This window comes from Neophocaena asiaeorientalis, unplaced genomic scaffold, assembly GCF_003031525.2.
Source record: "Neophocaena asiaeorientalis asiaeorientalis breed wild unplaced genomic scaffold, Neophocaena_asiaeorientalis_V1.1 scaffold45, whole genome shotgun sequence".
Classification (NCBI taxonomy): Eukaryota; Metazoa; Chordata; class Mammalia; order Artiodactyla; family Phocoenidae; genus Neophocaena; species Neophocaena asiaeorientalis.
In genome coordinates, this window is record NW_020174642.1 from 7,210,551 (window position 1) to 7,224,251 (window position 13,701).

Genomic DNA, 13,701 nt, shown 5'->3' on the forward strand with positions numbered 1-13,701 from the left:
CAATTCTCCCTTTCTTGCTGCCAGCTTGAACTCCTAACATCCCCGTGGGGTTTCTTTTCCAGACTCGACCAACTGTGAGTTGCCTCTGTTGACCCCATGCAGCAAGGCTGTGATGAGTCAAGCCTTAAAAGCTACCTTCAGTGGCTTCAAAAAGGAGCAGCGCCGCCTTGGCATCCCGAAGAGTAAGCGCTCCTTCCTGGAGCTTTCTGTGCCTGTGCTGTACTAGACAGAGCCATCAGGCTGCCATAGCTTGAGATGACTTAATTTCAAGCATTTGTTTAGGGCATATTGAAAAGAGGGACAGAGCTGTCATTAAGCTGAGCCAGTTTTTATTTCAAAATCCAACCAACTGAACACTTCATCCAGCACTGCTTTTAGTGCCTCAACATCTTCCTGGGTGTCTTGTTCATTTCCTTGGACTCTGGTGCCCGTCTGGGCTCTGCGGGTAAATCAGGAGTGCTTCTGGCCTTATTGCATCCTTTTCTTCCCTCCCCGGTAGATCCCTGGCTGTGGACTGAGCAGCAGGTGTGCCAGTGGCTTCTCTGGGCCACCAACGAGTTCAGTCTGGTGGACGTCAACCTCCAGAGGTTCGGCATGACCGGCCAGGTGTTGTGTAACCTTGGCAAGGAGCGCTTTCTGGAGCTGGCGCCTGACTTTGTGGGTGACATTCTCTGGGAACACCTGGAGCAGATGATCAAAGGTACCAGTAAGCGACTGGGCTCCCCAGGCGGGGTGAGCATAGCAGGGAAGAGTGATGGTGTGTGGGGGGGGTCATCTACGGTTGGCATTTCAGTGATGTAGGGAAGATTGTCTGAAAATGCCATTGGCGTGAGTCAGCTACGTGGAGGTGATTTATGGATTTTGACTCCACTTAAGTACGTGTGTGGGGAGCACTGGCCACAAGGCAGGAGCCCTAGTCACCAAGGTGTTCAGTGTCGCCAGACGTCATGAGTTGGAGTTGGAGGCATACGTGTGTGGCTCAGGTGAGGAGACAGCAAGAAGGCCCGTGTTCGGAGCTCACCTCACAGAGCCTTAGGAAATAAGTCAGCCTCAGCGAAAGTGAGCCTTTGTTCAGATAAACTGGGAATTTTATAGTAACATTTCCTACCAAATGGAATCCAACAGAGAATTTTTTTGTTTTATGTTTATAAACCAATGTAGAAGTAATTGATACATATTTACACACTGACATATTATACAGGGACTGGCCTTTGAGTAAAAAGAGCTCTTATATAGAAAGTCTTGATTTAGACCTAAAAAGAGCATTGACACCAATGTTAAAAAATATATTGAGTTACAAAGGAGAAATGGTATAGTGAGGGAATCCTTCAAGTTAAAAATGTAAGAAAATAAGCCCGTGAGAAGAGTTTAGGGAAGTATTCCTCATTTAATTGATTTTAAACTCTGAGTTTCCACGTCTGCCACAGACTCAGAATCTTAAAAAGATCTCGGGGTCGCCTGCCAGCTCTTCTTAGTTATGGCTTCTGAGGGCCAGGGAAACTTAAAGACCCTCAACTTTTCCCTGAACTTGGACACGTCTGGTCTGACAAGTTTCTGGTGAATCTATTTGCTGGCAAGTTAGACCTGTTTTGCCATTTCTCGCTGTGTGAGTCTGTGTGGGTCTGGATTTGTGGTGGGCGTGCATGTGGTTGTGTGTTTGTAGGACGTAAGCACGCACAGGGAATGCTAACCTTTTCCCTTTAAGTTCCTGGGCGTGTGTGTCCCTGTTCGGATGCCCATAGCACTGCTCTGACCTCTCTTTCTGTAACAGCGCTCACCACCCCTGGACACACCTCAGGGTTTGAGGCGATGGGTCAGAAGCTTCACCAGGGCAGGAACTGTGTCCATGTTACTAATCTGCTGTATTCCAGCCCCTGGTACGGGGAGGGGGGGGTACTTCGTAAGCGTTTACTAACCCTTTGTCGACTACATAGATGAAATTCAATACACCATCTAGATCTCTCTCGTGTACTAGAAAATTCAGCTTCGCCAATAACAGCACTGAGGAGTTTAGAAGACTTATTCTAGTTATTAGAAAAATACATTTCTGTCTCTAGTGCTTTTAAACGACATGATGACATGGAACATTCCGTCAGGTTAAGTGGGAAGTGCTAAAATGCATTTTGTTATGCTGAAATAACCATAGAACAGGAATTCAGAAAGGAACTTTTGTTCTTCTGTAGTTTAAACCTCTCAATTTATAATCTTATGTCTCCTCTGTCTATTTTTCAGAAAACCAAGAAAAGACAGAAGATCAGTATGAAGAAATTTCACACCTCAACTCAGTTCCTCATTGGATTAATAGCAATTCGTTAGGTCAGTGCAATTAATTCTGCCCTTGAGAGCTTCTGAGTCTTCCTGTTAGATTCATGGAAGGTTCGAAGGCAGAGCCTGCACTGTCCCATACGGTGATCACACGCATTCACAAATCCAGAAGTGCGGCCAGTCCACACTGAGATGTGTAGTGAGAATATAACGCACACCCGCCCGATCCGAAAGTCTTAGTATTGAACAGAGAACGTCAATATCTCCTTAATAATTTTTAAAATTCTGATTACGTATTGAAATGGTAATGGCTCTCTTAGGTCAAGTAAAATATTCAAATTCATTTCGCCAGTGTCTTTTTAGTTTTTCAGTGTGGCTACTAGAAAATTTAACGTCACATCAGTGACTTACGTTATCTTTGCTTTGGCCAGGGCTATAAGTTGGCAATTTATAACTCAAGGGGCAGAATGGAGTGAGCCAATTGCTGTGGTCAGATTAGTGTAACAAACAAAGGTGGCAGGCCCAGGAAGTGTGTGGACAGCAATACTAAATTTGCTCTGAACTTTGGGGTTTAAATAGGTGTCATGGAATTCTGTCCCCCCCCCACCCCCGCGGTGGTTGACACTGGCGAGTGTAGGTTTTGGTGGTCCTCCAGCCAGAGTGGGCAGGGCAACTGGAGATACTCCCTTATGGGTCACTGGCTGGACGGCAAATCACTTCATCTGTCTGAGCCTTAGTTTCCTCAGAAGCTGAAAGATCCAGTGACCCTGTTGTCCCAAGGCTCACATGGAAGCACTTGAAAAACAAGAGATGTAGAAATATTCACATGAGGCACTGCATCCGGGGTCCAGGGGCTGCAGGCATTTTGGAAAAGGGCTCATTGACTGAGAAGACGAACAGTTAGAGAAGGGGAGGACACAGTAGAAAAGCTGCTGCCCGCCCAAGCTCACATGTCCACTGGGGTTTTGGGGAGCGAGGGCTGGAGCGGGCAGACCTGCTCGCGCTCCGTTTTGAGGTGTGGAGGGTGTCTGGTCATCACGTTGATGTCACCTGACGGCTCTGCCATCTGTGGTCCTGTTGCAGGTTTTGGCGTGGAGCAAGCGCTGTATGGAATGCAGACGCAGAACTACCCCAAAGGCGGCCTCCTGGATGGCCTGTGTCCAGCATCCTCAGCGCCCAGCACGCTCAGTCCCGAGCAGGACTTCCAGATGTTTCCCAAGGCCCGACTCAGCACCGTCAGCGTCAACTACTGCTCCATCAGCCAGGACTTCCCGGCTGCCACCTTGAATCTGCTCTCCAGCAGTTCTGGTAAGATCCCGGCTTCCAAGTGCCCTTCTCTGCAGGGCTGTTGGTTCGATCCCACAGCCACGGTGACATGAGCTCAGACATCCAGAGTTCAGCCAGTGAAGGAGGTGTCAAGGACTGGTCCGTCGGGTCACGGTCCCAACAGTGGTGCTCGGCGAGCTTACTCCTAACGTATCTCAGGTCCCAGGCACTGGGGGTGCAGGGGGAATGACACAGTCCTTGCTCCTGTGGCCAGAGTCGTCCACGCAGTGGGCTATTGCGGGAGGCAGTGTAGGAAGGTGACAGATCTCTTTGTGTGGGGATGCGTATGTACTGTGCGTGAAGCTCAGGTTGGATTTTTCCATATTCACCCCTGTGACAGCCACCCAGATTGACATGGAGAGGGTGCCAGCACCCCACAAGGCTTCCTCACGCCCCTTCCCAGTTAATAGCATCCCCACCCCATCATTGTCCTGACTTTTATCACCATAGTTTTGCCAGTTCTTGAACTTGACACAGGTTGTGTTTTCTCCTGTGTTTGTCTTTTGCTCGCATTGTGTGTGCCTGAGGTCCATCCACGTTGCTGCCCTTTTCCTTGCTGTGTAGCCCTCTGCTTGGAGCTACATCCTGCCGTTGACGGAAGATGCGATTGTGTAGCATATGTATCATAAGGAATAAGCAGCTCTGTTTCAGGGCATCGTGAAAAGTCTGGGTGATTCTGAACCAGCAGGGTGAACACTTAAAGGGGGCAATGGCGATGATGCCGCCTCCGTGGGTGGTAGCACCAGACGTGCTGTTGTCCTGGAGGGTCAGAGTCCGTTGTTGTCTCTGCCAGGGAAGCCCGGAGACCACGACTCCGCCGAGACAGGCGCCGACAGCTTCGAGAGCTCGGAGTCGCTGCTGCAGTCCTGGAACAGCCAGTCGTCCCTGCTGGACGTGCAGCGGGTACCGTCCTTTGAGAGCTTCGAGGACGACTGCAGCCAGTCCCTGGGCCTCAGCAAGCCGACCATGTCCTTCAAGGACTACATCCAGGAGAGGAGAGACCCGGTGGAGCAAGGCAAACCAGTTATACCTGCGGCCGTGCTGGCCGGGTTCACAGGTGGGCACCACCCCGGGTCCCCGTCCCCTCCCCTGCACCTGCCCAGCCCTGCACCCGCCCTGTTCATCAAGGGCGTTTCTCGCTGGACCACATTGTGTTGACACCCCACGTTTTATGCGTGGGGTGTAATCCTGAACCCAAGCGAGCTGTCTCCCTGAATTCAGAAAAGGCCAAATTTGCTGCTCCCTCACCTGGGATGTGCCCGGCCAGTGCCTAGAAGAGCCGCAGCAGGGGACACGGGCCTGTGGAGGCTTAAGCCCTGACTCAGCCACGCCAGGAATTTCAGAGAATGTAAACTGGCTGGGGGAGGGGCAGCAGAGCCAGCCTCCAATAACCTGGGGACTGTTTACCTCTGCTTGCTTCTCAAATCCATCTTATTTTGAAGGTTTGGGTAAGAGCTATTCTAGGCCGGGGACAAATATTAAAGCTGTTTTTAGAACCAGATATTTCCAGTACTTTAGCGAAAATATCAGAAAATTTTTTTCGTTGCTTCATGTGTCCTTAAATGTGCTTTTTTTTTTCCTTCATATTTTGAACATATGGGGCCATTGGGGATTTAAAAAAAATACCTGCTTTAAAAAATTCCAATAGGTTAAAATAAGAATACGTAGACACCCATTTTTTTTCCGTCACATAAAACAAATAGCCGTGAAAAAGTGTTAAAATACTCAGAGAGTGTGGAAACTGCTGTAATTTTCATACATGGGCATCAGGGCCTGATAAGAAAGTAAACAGCCATGGTGTTGGTGGTTTTCATTTTAATATTAATTACCGTTCATTGCCTGCCAGGTCCGTGTGGTAGGCATATGGTCAGTAGACCCTAGGACAGCCTAGCATGGGTGGTAGTAACCCATTTTACAGGTGGGGAAATGGGCTCAGAGGAAGATAGCTGTCTGTGGTCACAAAGGTCACACAGCCTTATCAACAATATAGCCACTGTGCCTTGCGGAACGGCGCTCGGATAAGCGTGTGATCCAGGGCAAGGCACCCAGCCGCTGAGCCCATCTTATCCTTCATCTTTAAAATATTGATACGGTGATACTTCACAAGGTGGCGGCAGTTCTAAGTATTAATCGAGGAAAGGTATATGAAGAGCACTTTGCAGAGCATATACCTCATCAGATAGAGGCGGTGAGGCCATGGCTACAACCCCAGATGCCCCAGTGACCACTGAGTAAAGCAAGTCTTGGGTTAAGCAATGTGACCATTGTCATCTGGCAAGAAAGCTACGCATGGGATTCAGAGAATGACACGCCTCATCCTGTGTTGAAAGGCTCCTTCCACCGCCTGCATCCCTGTCCCACTGGGTGTTTCTAGAAATAAACCTTGAAAGTTATTACATAAGGAACAATTACATAGGGTGAGGAATTTTTTTTTTTTTTTTTTGCGGTACGCAGGCCTCTCACTGCTGTGGCCTCTCCCGTTGCGGAGCACAGGCTCCAGACACGCAGGCTCAGCGGCCATGGCTCACGGGCCCAGCCGCTCCGCGGCATGTGGGATCTTCCCGGACCGGGGCACGAACCCGTGTCCACTGCATCGGCAGGCAGATTCTCAACCACTGCGCCACCAGGGAAGCCCTAGGGTGAGAAATTTTGATGCCAAGAGTGGGTGGCCCAGAATTTTTTTTTTTCTTTTTTTCCAAAAAGACCAAACCCAGCAATCAAGGGCCCAGCGGCCTCTTTTTCAGGAGCAGGGGGCGTGGAGGAAGCCCTCCAGGATTGTCACCAGCACCCAGAGTCGCGCCTTCACCTCGGCACCCAGTCCAGAGCCAGGTCTCACATTCCTTGGTTCAGTAGGACGACTAAAGCCATGCTGTATTTTAAATCTAGAAGAACATAACCCGCCCGCTTTGCCCTCAGGAAGCGGACCTATCCAGTTGTGGCAGTTTCTTCTAGAATTGCTGTCCGACAAATCCTGTCAGTCTTTCATCAGCTGGACGGGGGACGGATGGGAGTTTAAGCTTGCTGACCCCGATGAGGTACGTCCAGAACCTGGGAACTTGCTCTCCAGGCTCTCAAACCTGATTCCATCCCGTGGGGTTCACAAATCCAATTCTCTGGGTGCAGGAAAGGGGTCACCAGTAGACAGATGAGAGCACTTCCACAGGAGGCGTGCCTGACTGTCGGGAAACGTGGAGTCTCGTTTCGCTGATGAACAGTTTATAGTGTCCCCTGTTTACGCACACAGCACCAGGCAGGCTTCACCACCCTGCTCTGTCATCTAGTTGAAAGGGGAAAGCTGTCAACTGAGGCTCTCGCCTGAGCATCTGAAGATGTTTTAGGAAATTTGCCTTTTCTCTTGGAGGGACTGAGCCCGCTCCTCGGCTGAGGTTGGCAGAGCTGCTCCAGCCCCATCTGGAGGAGAAAGCCGAGGGCAGGTCCGATACCAGCCCCTCGAGGACAGTGTAAGGGGGGGAGCCCTTGGTCTCTGGTACCAGTAGAGTGCAGTCTGTCACCTCCCCGGTATCCTAGGGCAGCAGAAGCACTGAGGGATGCAGAATGTCCTGAGGTCCTGATTCCACTCAGCAGCTGTGGACATGGGGGTCAGAATTCAAACCCAGGAGGTGGGTGGGACACAGCATTTCCCTCGTCTCAGGACCTCCCTGATTCTGAACCCTTGGCTCCTGGGGGTTTTGCTGAGTGAGGGGCCTCCTCAGACGGAGCTTTGGGTGGGGTCACCTCGCTCTCGCATCAGCACCTCCCTCCATCCCCCGAGAAACAGCCAGGGGGATGCAGAGCCCTGGCATGTGCACAGAAGCAGATGACACCTCTGTGGTCCTTACGTAGTGGTCAAGTGAGCCTGCATCCGAATCACTGTTGGGAAAGTGATGCACTTTTTCTTAATTGCCAAATTGAATGGAACTCTTTTGCATCCGTCCCACAGGTGGCCCGCCGGTGGGGGAAGCGGAAAAACAAGCCCAAGATGAACTACGAGAAGCTGAGCCGGGGTTTACGCTATTATTACGACAAGAACATCATCCATAAGACGTCGGGGAAGCGCTACGTGTACCGCTTCGTGTGCGACCTCCAGAACTTGCTGGGCTTCACGCCCGAGGAGCTGCACGCCATCCTGGGCGTCCAACTGGACACGGAGGACTGAAGCCGCCCGGGGCTGGAACTGGGGCCATGGGGACCCATCCAAGGACCCCGAGAGGCAGGATCAACGCGTCTGGGAACGTCTCCAAGAAGCAGTGGCCTTATTTCATCTGGTACCGCGGTTCTCTGCCGAAAGCAGCACAGTTTCTCGCTTCTAACTCCTGCTGCCAGGAACACGCAACTTAAGATGCTGTTACATTAGAGTGGCCCAGAAAGAAGCACCAGGCAGCCGTCCTGGCTCTGGGCGGGCTGTGTCGTGATAGGATCGTTCAGGCTGTTGGGTCTTCTCAAAGGAGCGAGCATCTCGTGGACACACACTTTTGGATTTTCTTTTGCCTTTTGCAACCAGGAAACGCCAATGCCAAAGAGGTCTCTGGTTCAGAGGGGGAAGAGAGTGCAAGGAAACAATCATGCCATTTCAGAAGTTAGTTTGTATATATGACTGTAACCTTATAATTGTTATCAAAATCCCCTAACAGACCTATTTAACAGAAATTGTATATTGTAATTTAAAATAATTATGTAACTATATGTGAAATGAGAATGCAGACAGCATTTTGCAATGTATTCCAGTTGTCAAGAGCACAGGTGGCATTTTGCAAACATTTAATCTGCCAGGGCAGACTAAGAGAAGTTGTAAAGTGTGTATTATTTACATTTAATATACCTACAGGAATAAGGTCCAAGAGGGTTAATTCCTGTTTTTTTTCATTTTGTTTTGTCTGGGTTATCTATGGCAAGGACTTTGTACATTTGGGAATTTTTATAAGAAACTTAATGTTATTATCTGGGAGCCCATCTGGCCTCTCTGCTTCTCCTTTAATTGTAATGTAAAAGCTATAAAGCAGTATTTTTCTTGACAAATGACATACATTTTCCATTTTATGCATGCCTTTAAATCAGTTTATATACAAAACTTATTTTTGAGTTCAACTGTTTTTCCCCCAACAACTAACCTCCCCTTGACCAGCCACTTCCTTCCCGTGCCCCAAATTATGCTGTTTGATTAAAATAAGAATACTATTTTTGGAAATATGTGACTCCTTTTCAGAGATCAGGAGGGATTTATGTAGCAGCTATTTTTACTGCAAAAGTAATTCACTGGAAAAAAATGTAATTTGTAAAGAAAGTTTTATTTTTACCTCAGCTCCATGTACAGTTGACGTACAGAGCTGAAGGTGCAGGGGGAGGGGAAGCTTTATTAAACCTCTTGAATGTGAGTAAAGCCTGATTTTCCCCATCTTGTTTACCTGTCGAGTCTCGGGCTTCTTGGATACCAAGCTGCTCCTTTCTGCTTAGTGTCCACAGTTTTATTTTCTTGGACGCAGAATGCCCAGAGGCAAAGAGAGGGCCAACAAGATGGGAAAGAGAAGGGATTGGGGTTGTTCCTGTGAAGAAGACATCTTGATCATGATGGAGACTTATGTAGTTGTTTCAAAGGAATCCCTGGTTCAGCCTGTGCCTCCTGCCTTTTGTAAATGATCAAGTCAAGTCGGTTTCAAAGTTGGACAGCCCTCACTAGCAGCATGAGGAGATACTAGGACCATCGGTGACATCTCTCAAGAAAAATCATCCATGCGATGAGACCAGGGGCTTGGGTGGTAGGGCGAGCGGGGCAGAGCAGAGCTGGAAGGGGCACCACACAGTCTCAGAACCCACACAAGACTGTATTCCAGTATCACTACGCACAAGGTGTTTTTCTCAAGCAGGACCTGTTTATCTCTCAGACATCTGTTTATAACATCAACAGACATGGGACTGGGAACATCTTGTTGCCAAAAAGAAATCTTAGCTATTGGCTCATTTTATATGGGGTTTGAGCACGTGAAATTGCCAATGTTTTTGTGTTTCATCTACGAAGTTGGCAGTTTTATGTGGCTCAACCCAATAGTTATGGAAAATCAAATCCATGGTAAACCTTTGGCGTGGTAATGAGCAGGACTTGAGTATAAAAGTTTTGTAATTTGGCCTTTTCTTTCTCAAATAATAAAGTATTTTGTTTATACAAACTCCTCCTTGTAAGGGTCCTCATTCTTCATCCCCACCAACCCCCCGGCGTGGAGGCGGTGGAATCAGGATACTGGGCTCAGAACCTCCGGACACACACCTGCTCAGTCCTTCAGAATTACATCTCCCTTTAACTGATTTCACACACCCATCCCCTAGTAAATTGGGACCAAGCTGGAACCAACTGTGAGCACTTCCTGAAGGAATTCCCCAAAAGTGTTCCTTAACGCGAAAAAATTTCAAGAAGAGATTAAAATAGAAAAATCCAGGGGTCTATTCTTTGCCAGGGGTTTGGCAGAGATAACAAGAGATTTTAGGATGTTTCTAATAAGAGCATTGGGGTTTGAAGTTCAAGGACTTTTGTAACTGAGATCTTGACTCCCCTGGAGTTCTGATGTTGCCGAGATGACTTATCATAGATGAGGCTGGTGGTCCCTAGGACACCTCTTCTCAAACTCATTCTTGGACCACCTTTCTACTCTGCAAAATAAGTGAGGATTCTAAAAACTTAGGTAGATTGTATCAGTGGTGTGCTGAAGCCGGCTTGCCACGGGCTGGCCAGAGCTGAAGGTGAGGGCCTCTCCCCAACTTTGCATCAGCGAGGTATTAGTAGCTCAAACTTGTTTGGGACGAGAGTAAGTTATACCACTGAAACCAGCAAACACTACAAGTCAGGGCTTCCCCCACCAACGCTTCTCAGGGAGCAGGTTATTAAACACTTACTAGCACACCACTGGTCCTCAATGTTAACCATATTAGAAATTAAAACAAGTTTAAAACTGATTCATTTTTGAAATTACATCTATGTTAATATTTTATAAAAAATAACTTTTTCCCAAAAAGTGAGAACAGCACTATTTTACATGTTTTTAAATCTCTTTGATGTCTGGTTTAGTGGGAAAGAGCTGGATTCCTATGTTGGCTTCTGCATCAGTCTGTTGGGATACATTTTGAAGAAAATCAGGCCTCACAGGGATCTGTAATTGGAACAGGCAAGTGTGTTTTATAGCGGTTTCACATAACTGGATGTTGTTTTATACTACATCTAAACTGACAAATGGTAGTTTCTTAAAGATAAATTCCAGTTGGCCTATGAAACCATATCAATAAACTTGCCTATGGTTACAGTAAGTTCCATTGGTCCATCTTGCGCTTTGAATGGATCTTTTACCCATGTGTGGTTTTGTAACATGCATTAGTCATTGGAAAACACTGCTTCAAAATGTTGACTCATTTCAACATATGATATCAAACGATCACATTAGTTACTCTCACCACCAGTTTCACCAGAAAAGTCCTGAGAAGCTATCAAGCTCCCAGTGGCAGATACAAATTTTCAAAAATTCAAATTTTCACTTGAAAGCTCAAATTTTATCATCAGCAACAAATATTTAAAGTTGTTCTTTTGGAAGTGACAGACTGATTTCATTTACGTTTGGGGAAATACCTGCCAAATACCCAAGTCTGAATAAACATCATTTATCAGTTGGTCTTTCAAATACAAATGGCGCTTATGAATGAAATGGTTAGTTTAGCTTGCAACTCAAATCCGCAACTGCATTTCCCTGGACAGTCAATCTATCTCAGTAGCACCAGACCTTCTGTGTACTTTTCCATGTTATTACCCAGAAACTAAAAAGATGTGTCTTCACTTATTAAGAAACTTAATTTTTACTGCTTCATTTAGGACTTTTTTGAAAGGAAACTAGTATTTTTTTCCTGCAAGTACATGATGAAGAATATCGTGATTGCTAGTACAGTTTAGTGCTGAGGCTCCAGGAGTTTTAAGCACCATCAATGCAAATGTCAACACAGTAAAAAAGGTGAAGGTTTTAATATTATTATAAAAATCATTTCGACCCTTGAGGATCCCTCTGAAAGGGTGTTGTCTGTGGACCTCACTTTGAGAACTGTTCTAGAAAGAGGAGAAGCTCACCCAGAATAAAAGGGGTGGAACTGGGGCAGGGAGTGGGGCACAGGGAGGGAACATTTTCTTTTTGTCTCTCTAATTCAGTGTCTGTGTTTCCAATATTACCCTTTCATAGCCAGTTAAGATGAAGCATCTTTTATTTAAAGCAAATAGAATGGTCTAATGTCTGCATGATAAGGAAAAATTCATTCACCCAGGCTGAGATGGATCCTTTCAAAGTCCTTCTATTAGCCTCACTCTTTGTCCTTTTCCTAGTTCCACTGAAATTCCAAACCTTTTTTAAAATGCATATTTTACCATAATATTTTTTTTAAATGATTTTTCCTAACATAGTCAAATCTGTGGTCGTAAAGAGATGAGGTTCCTGTGGCCTGTCTTCCAGCTTTTCCACAAGGTGGAGAAGCAGCAGAACTAAGTTGCCTTTAGCTGCCCCCTTCTCCCTGGGTCCCAGCTATTCCTCATATTAGGGGCCTGAGAGCTGCCGATGATGGACACTCACAGCAGATACAGGGACTGGGAGCCTGATGGGTGTGTGAGGCACAGGATGTGGGGCCGGAGGAGGTGGGCAGAGTCCAAGGAAGGGGGCAGGGTGGGCTGTTTCATCATCTCTTTGGAAACATCAAGTTGGCAGGAGGGTTTATTGTGCTTAGGAGCCAGACCTCAGCTTATCACCCTTACCCGGCCTTTGTGACCATGGGCACGTGACTTACTCCATGCCTCAGTTTCCCCCCACAAAATGAGGTCCCTGGTGGATGTATCCATGGTTGGTTTAAGACTGTGGGAAGTCACTGGCCTGGGGACTCCACTGAAGTCTTAACCAAAGCCTTCCAGCAGGGGTTCTGCAAAGAACAGATGGCTTCTCACATCAATGCTCTGTTTCCAGAAGCAGCATGGGTGCACAGTTCAGCGATAAAGCTGACACTGAACAGAACCAGGACTCAGACCCAGGTCTTCTGTTTCCTCATGTTGTTCTCTTGCCAAGATAACCAGACTGAGTTTTGTTGATGTCATTAAAACTGCTACCCAGGGGCTCCCCCAGGCTTCTGTGCACTGCCCTTGGTTTTGAATTTTAAATTATCCAGGAACCTCCTACAAGAGAACACAGAGTCCTTGGACACACAGCAGCTGGCGGCAGCTCCGTTCTCTGAGCAGATGACAGGATCGCATAACCTGGGCCAGAAGTTAATCTGTCTTTTCTGTAAGAGCACAACAGAAGGGTGAGACTCAAGCGGGGAAAGGGGAAACCCCTTATTGTATACACTCTTTTGAAACTCCTGGGCAGGTTTAGAACATGTGATGCTGCTTGAAATCTAATATTAGGGAAAAGACCACTTTTGGTCACAGCTGGTGTGTCAACACCTTTGCAACTGGAATTGGCATGACCTTTGTCCATGTGCTATGAGTAAGTGACCCCTCCTTGCTTACCGAATTCACGTTCAGATGGCAAAACAGCCCCAGATTGCCACATCTGATCCCCATCAGTTGTTTCTGTGTCTATGGCTTCATGTGCTGAGTACATATAACCAGGGCTCAGCACACACCTGTGTGTTTACATGGCTGGGGGACAGACAGGCTGATTCAAGGGGGCCTGTGGCCTGGGCTGGCTGGAGGATGGAGGTAGAAATGGAGGGCAAATGGTAAATAGAAAATGAACAAAAATATGTGTATCAGCCGTGATCCATCTCCATGTAACGCCCTTCAGAAACAATTTTGCCATTTGCTGGTGAACTCCACCAAATTGGGTGTTGAAGAGGTTCCTTTTCATCACAATGCAAATAGGACAGGGCCCCACCACTCTGCACTGACTTGTTCTTTTGCACAGAAAGGACATGGCCTGGCCCTGCTCTGACCCCCTAGGTTTGCTGTAGGGCCAGGTGGGGCCTAGAGGGGTCCAGCTCCAGGCCGTGATCAGCACTTTCCACCTCCCCCAAGGCCTGTATAAGTGATTAGATCACTTTCTATTTCAGAGCAATTAGGGAGAACTGTTTCCTAGAACCTGACTGACCTCCCCTTCCCCAGCC

The 13,701-nt window shown here is 47.4% G+C and overlaps 1 protein-coding gene across 1 annotated transcript in view; it reads left to right on the forward strand.

Annotated features, from left to right (window-relative positions):
• Positions 1–9,755, forward strand: part of ETS2 (ETS proto-oncogene 2, transcription factor) — an 18,364-nt gene extending 8,609 nt beyond the window's left edge. The window contains exons 4-10 of the mRNA XM_024758234.1: positions 63–182; positions 500–700; positions 2,233–2,316; positions 3,349–3,573; positions 4,385–4,648; positions 6,508–6,626; positions 7,532–9,755. Of these exons, the coding sequence (XP_024614002.1) occupies positions 63–182; positions 500–700; positions 2,233–2,316; positions 3,349–3,573; positions 4,385–4,648; positions 6,508–6,626; positions 7,532–7,747 (1,229 nt within the window). The 3' untranslated portion in view covers positions 7,748–9,755. The remainder of the gene's footprint in view (positions 1–62; positions 183–499; positions 701–2,232; positions 2,317–3,348; positions 3,574–4,384; positions 4,649–6,507; positions 6,627–7,531) is intronic.
• The last annotated feature ends 3,946 nt before the right edge of the window (positions 9,756–13,701 follow it).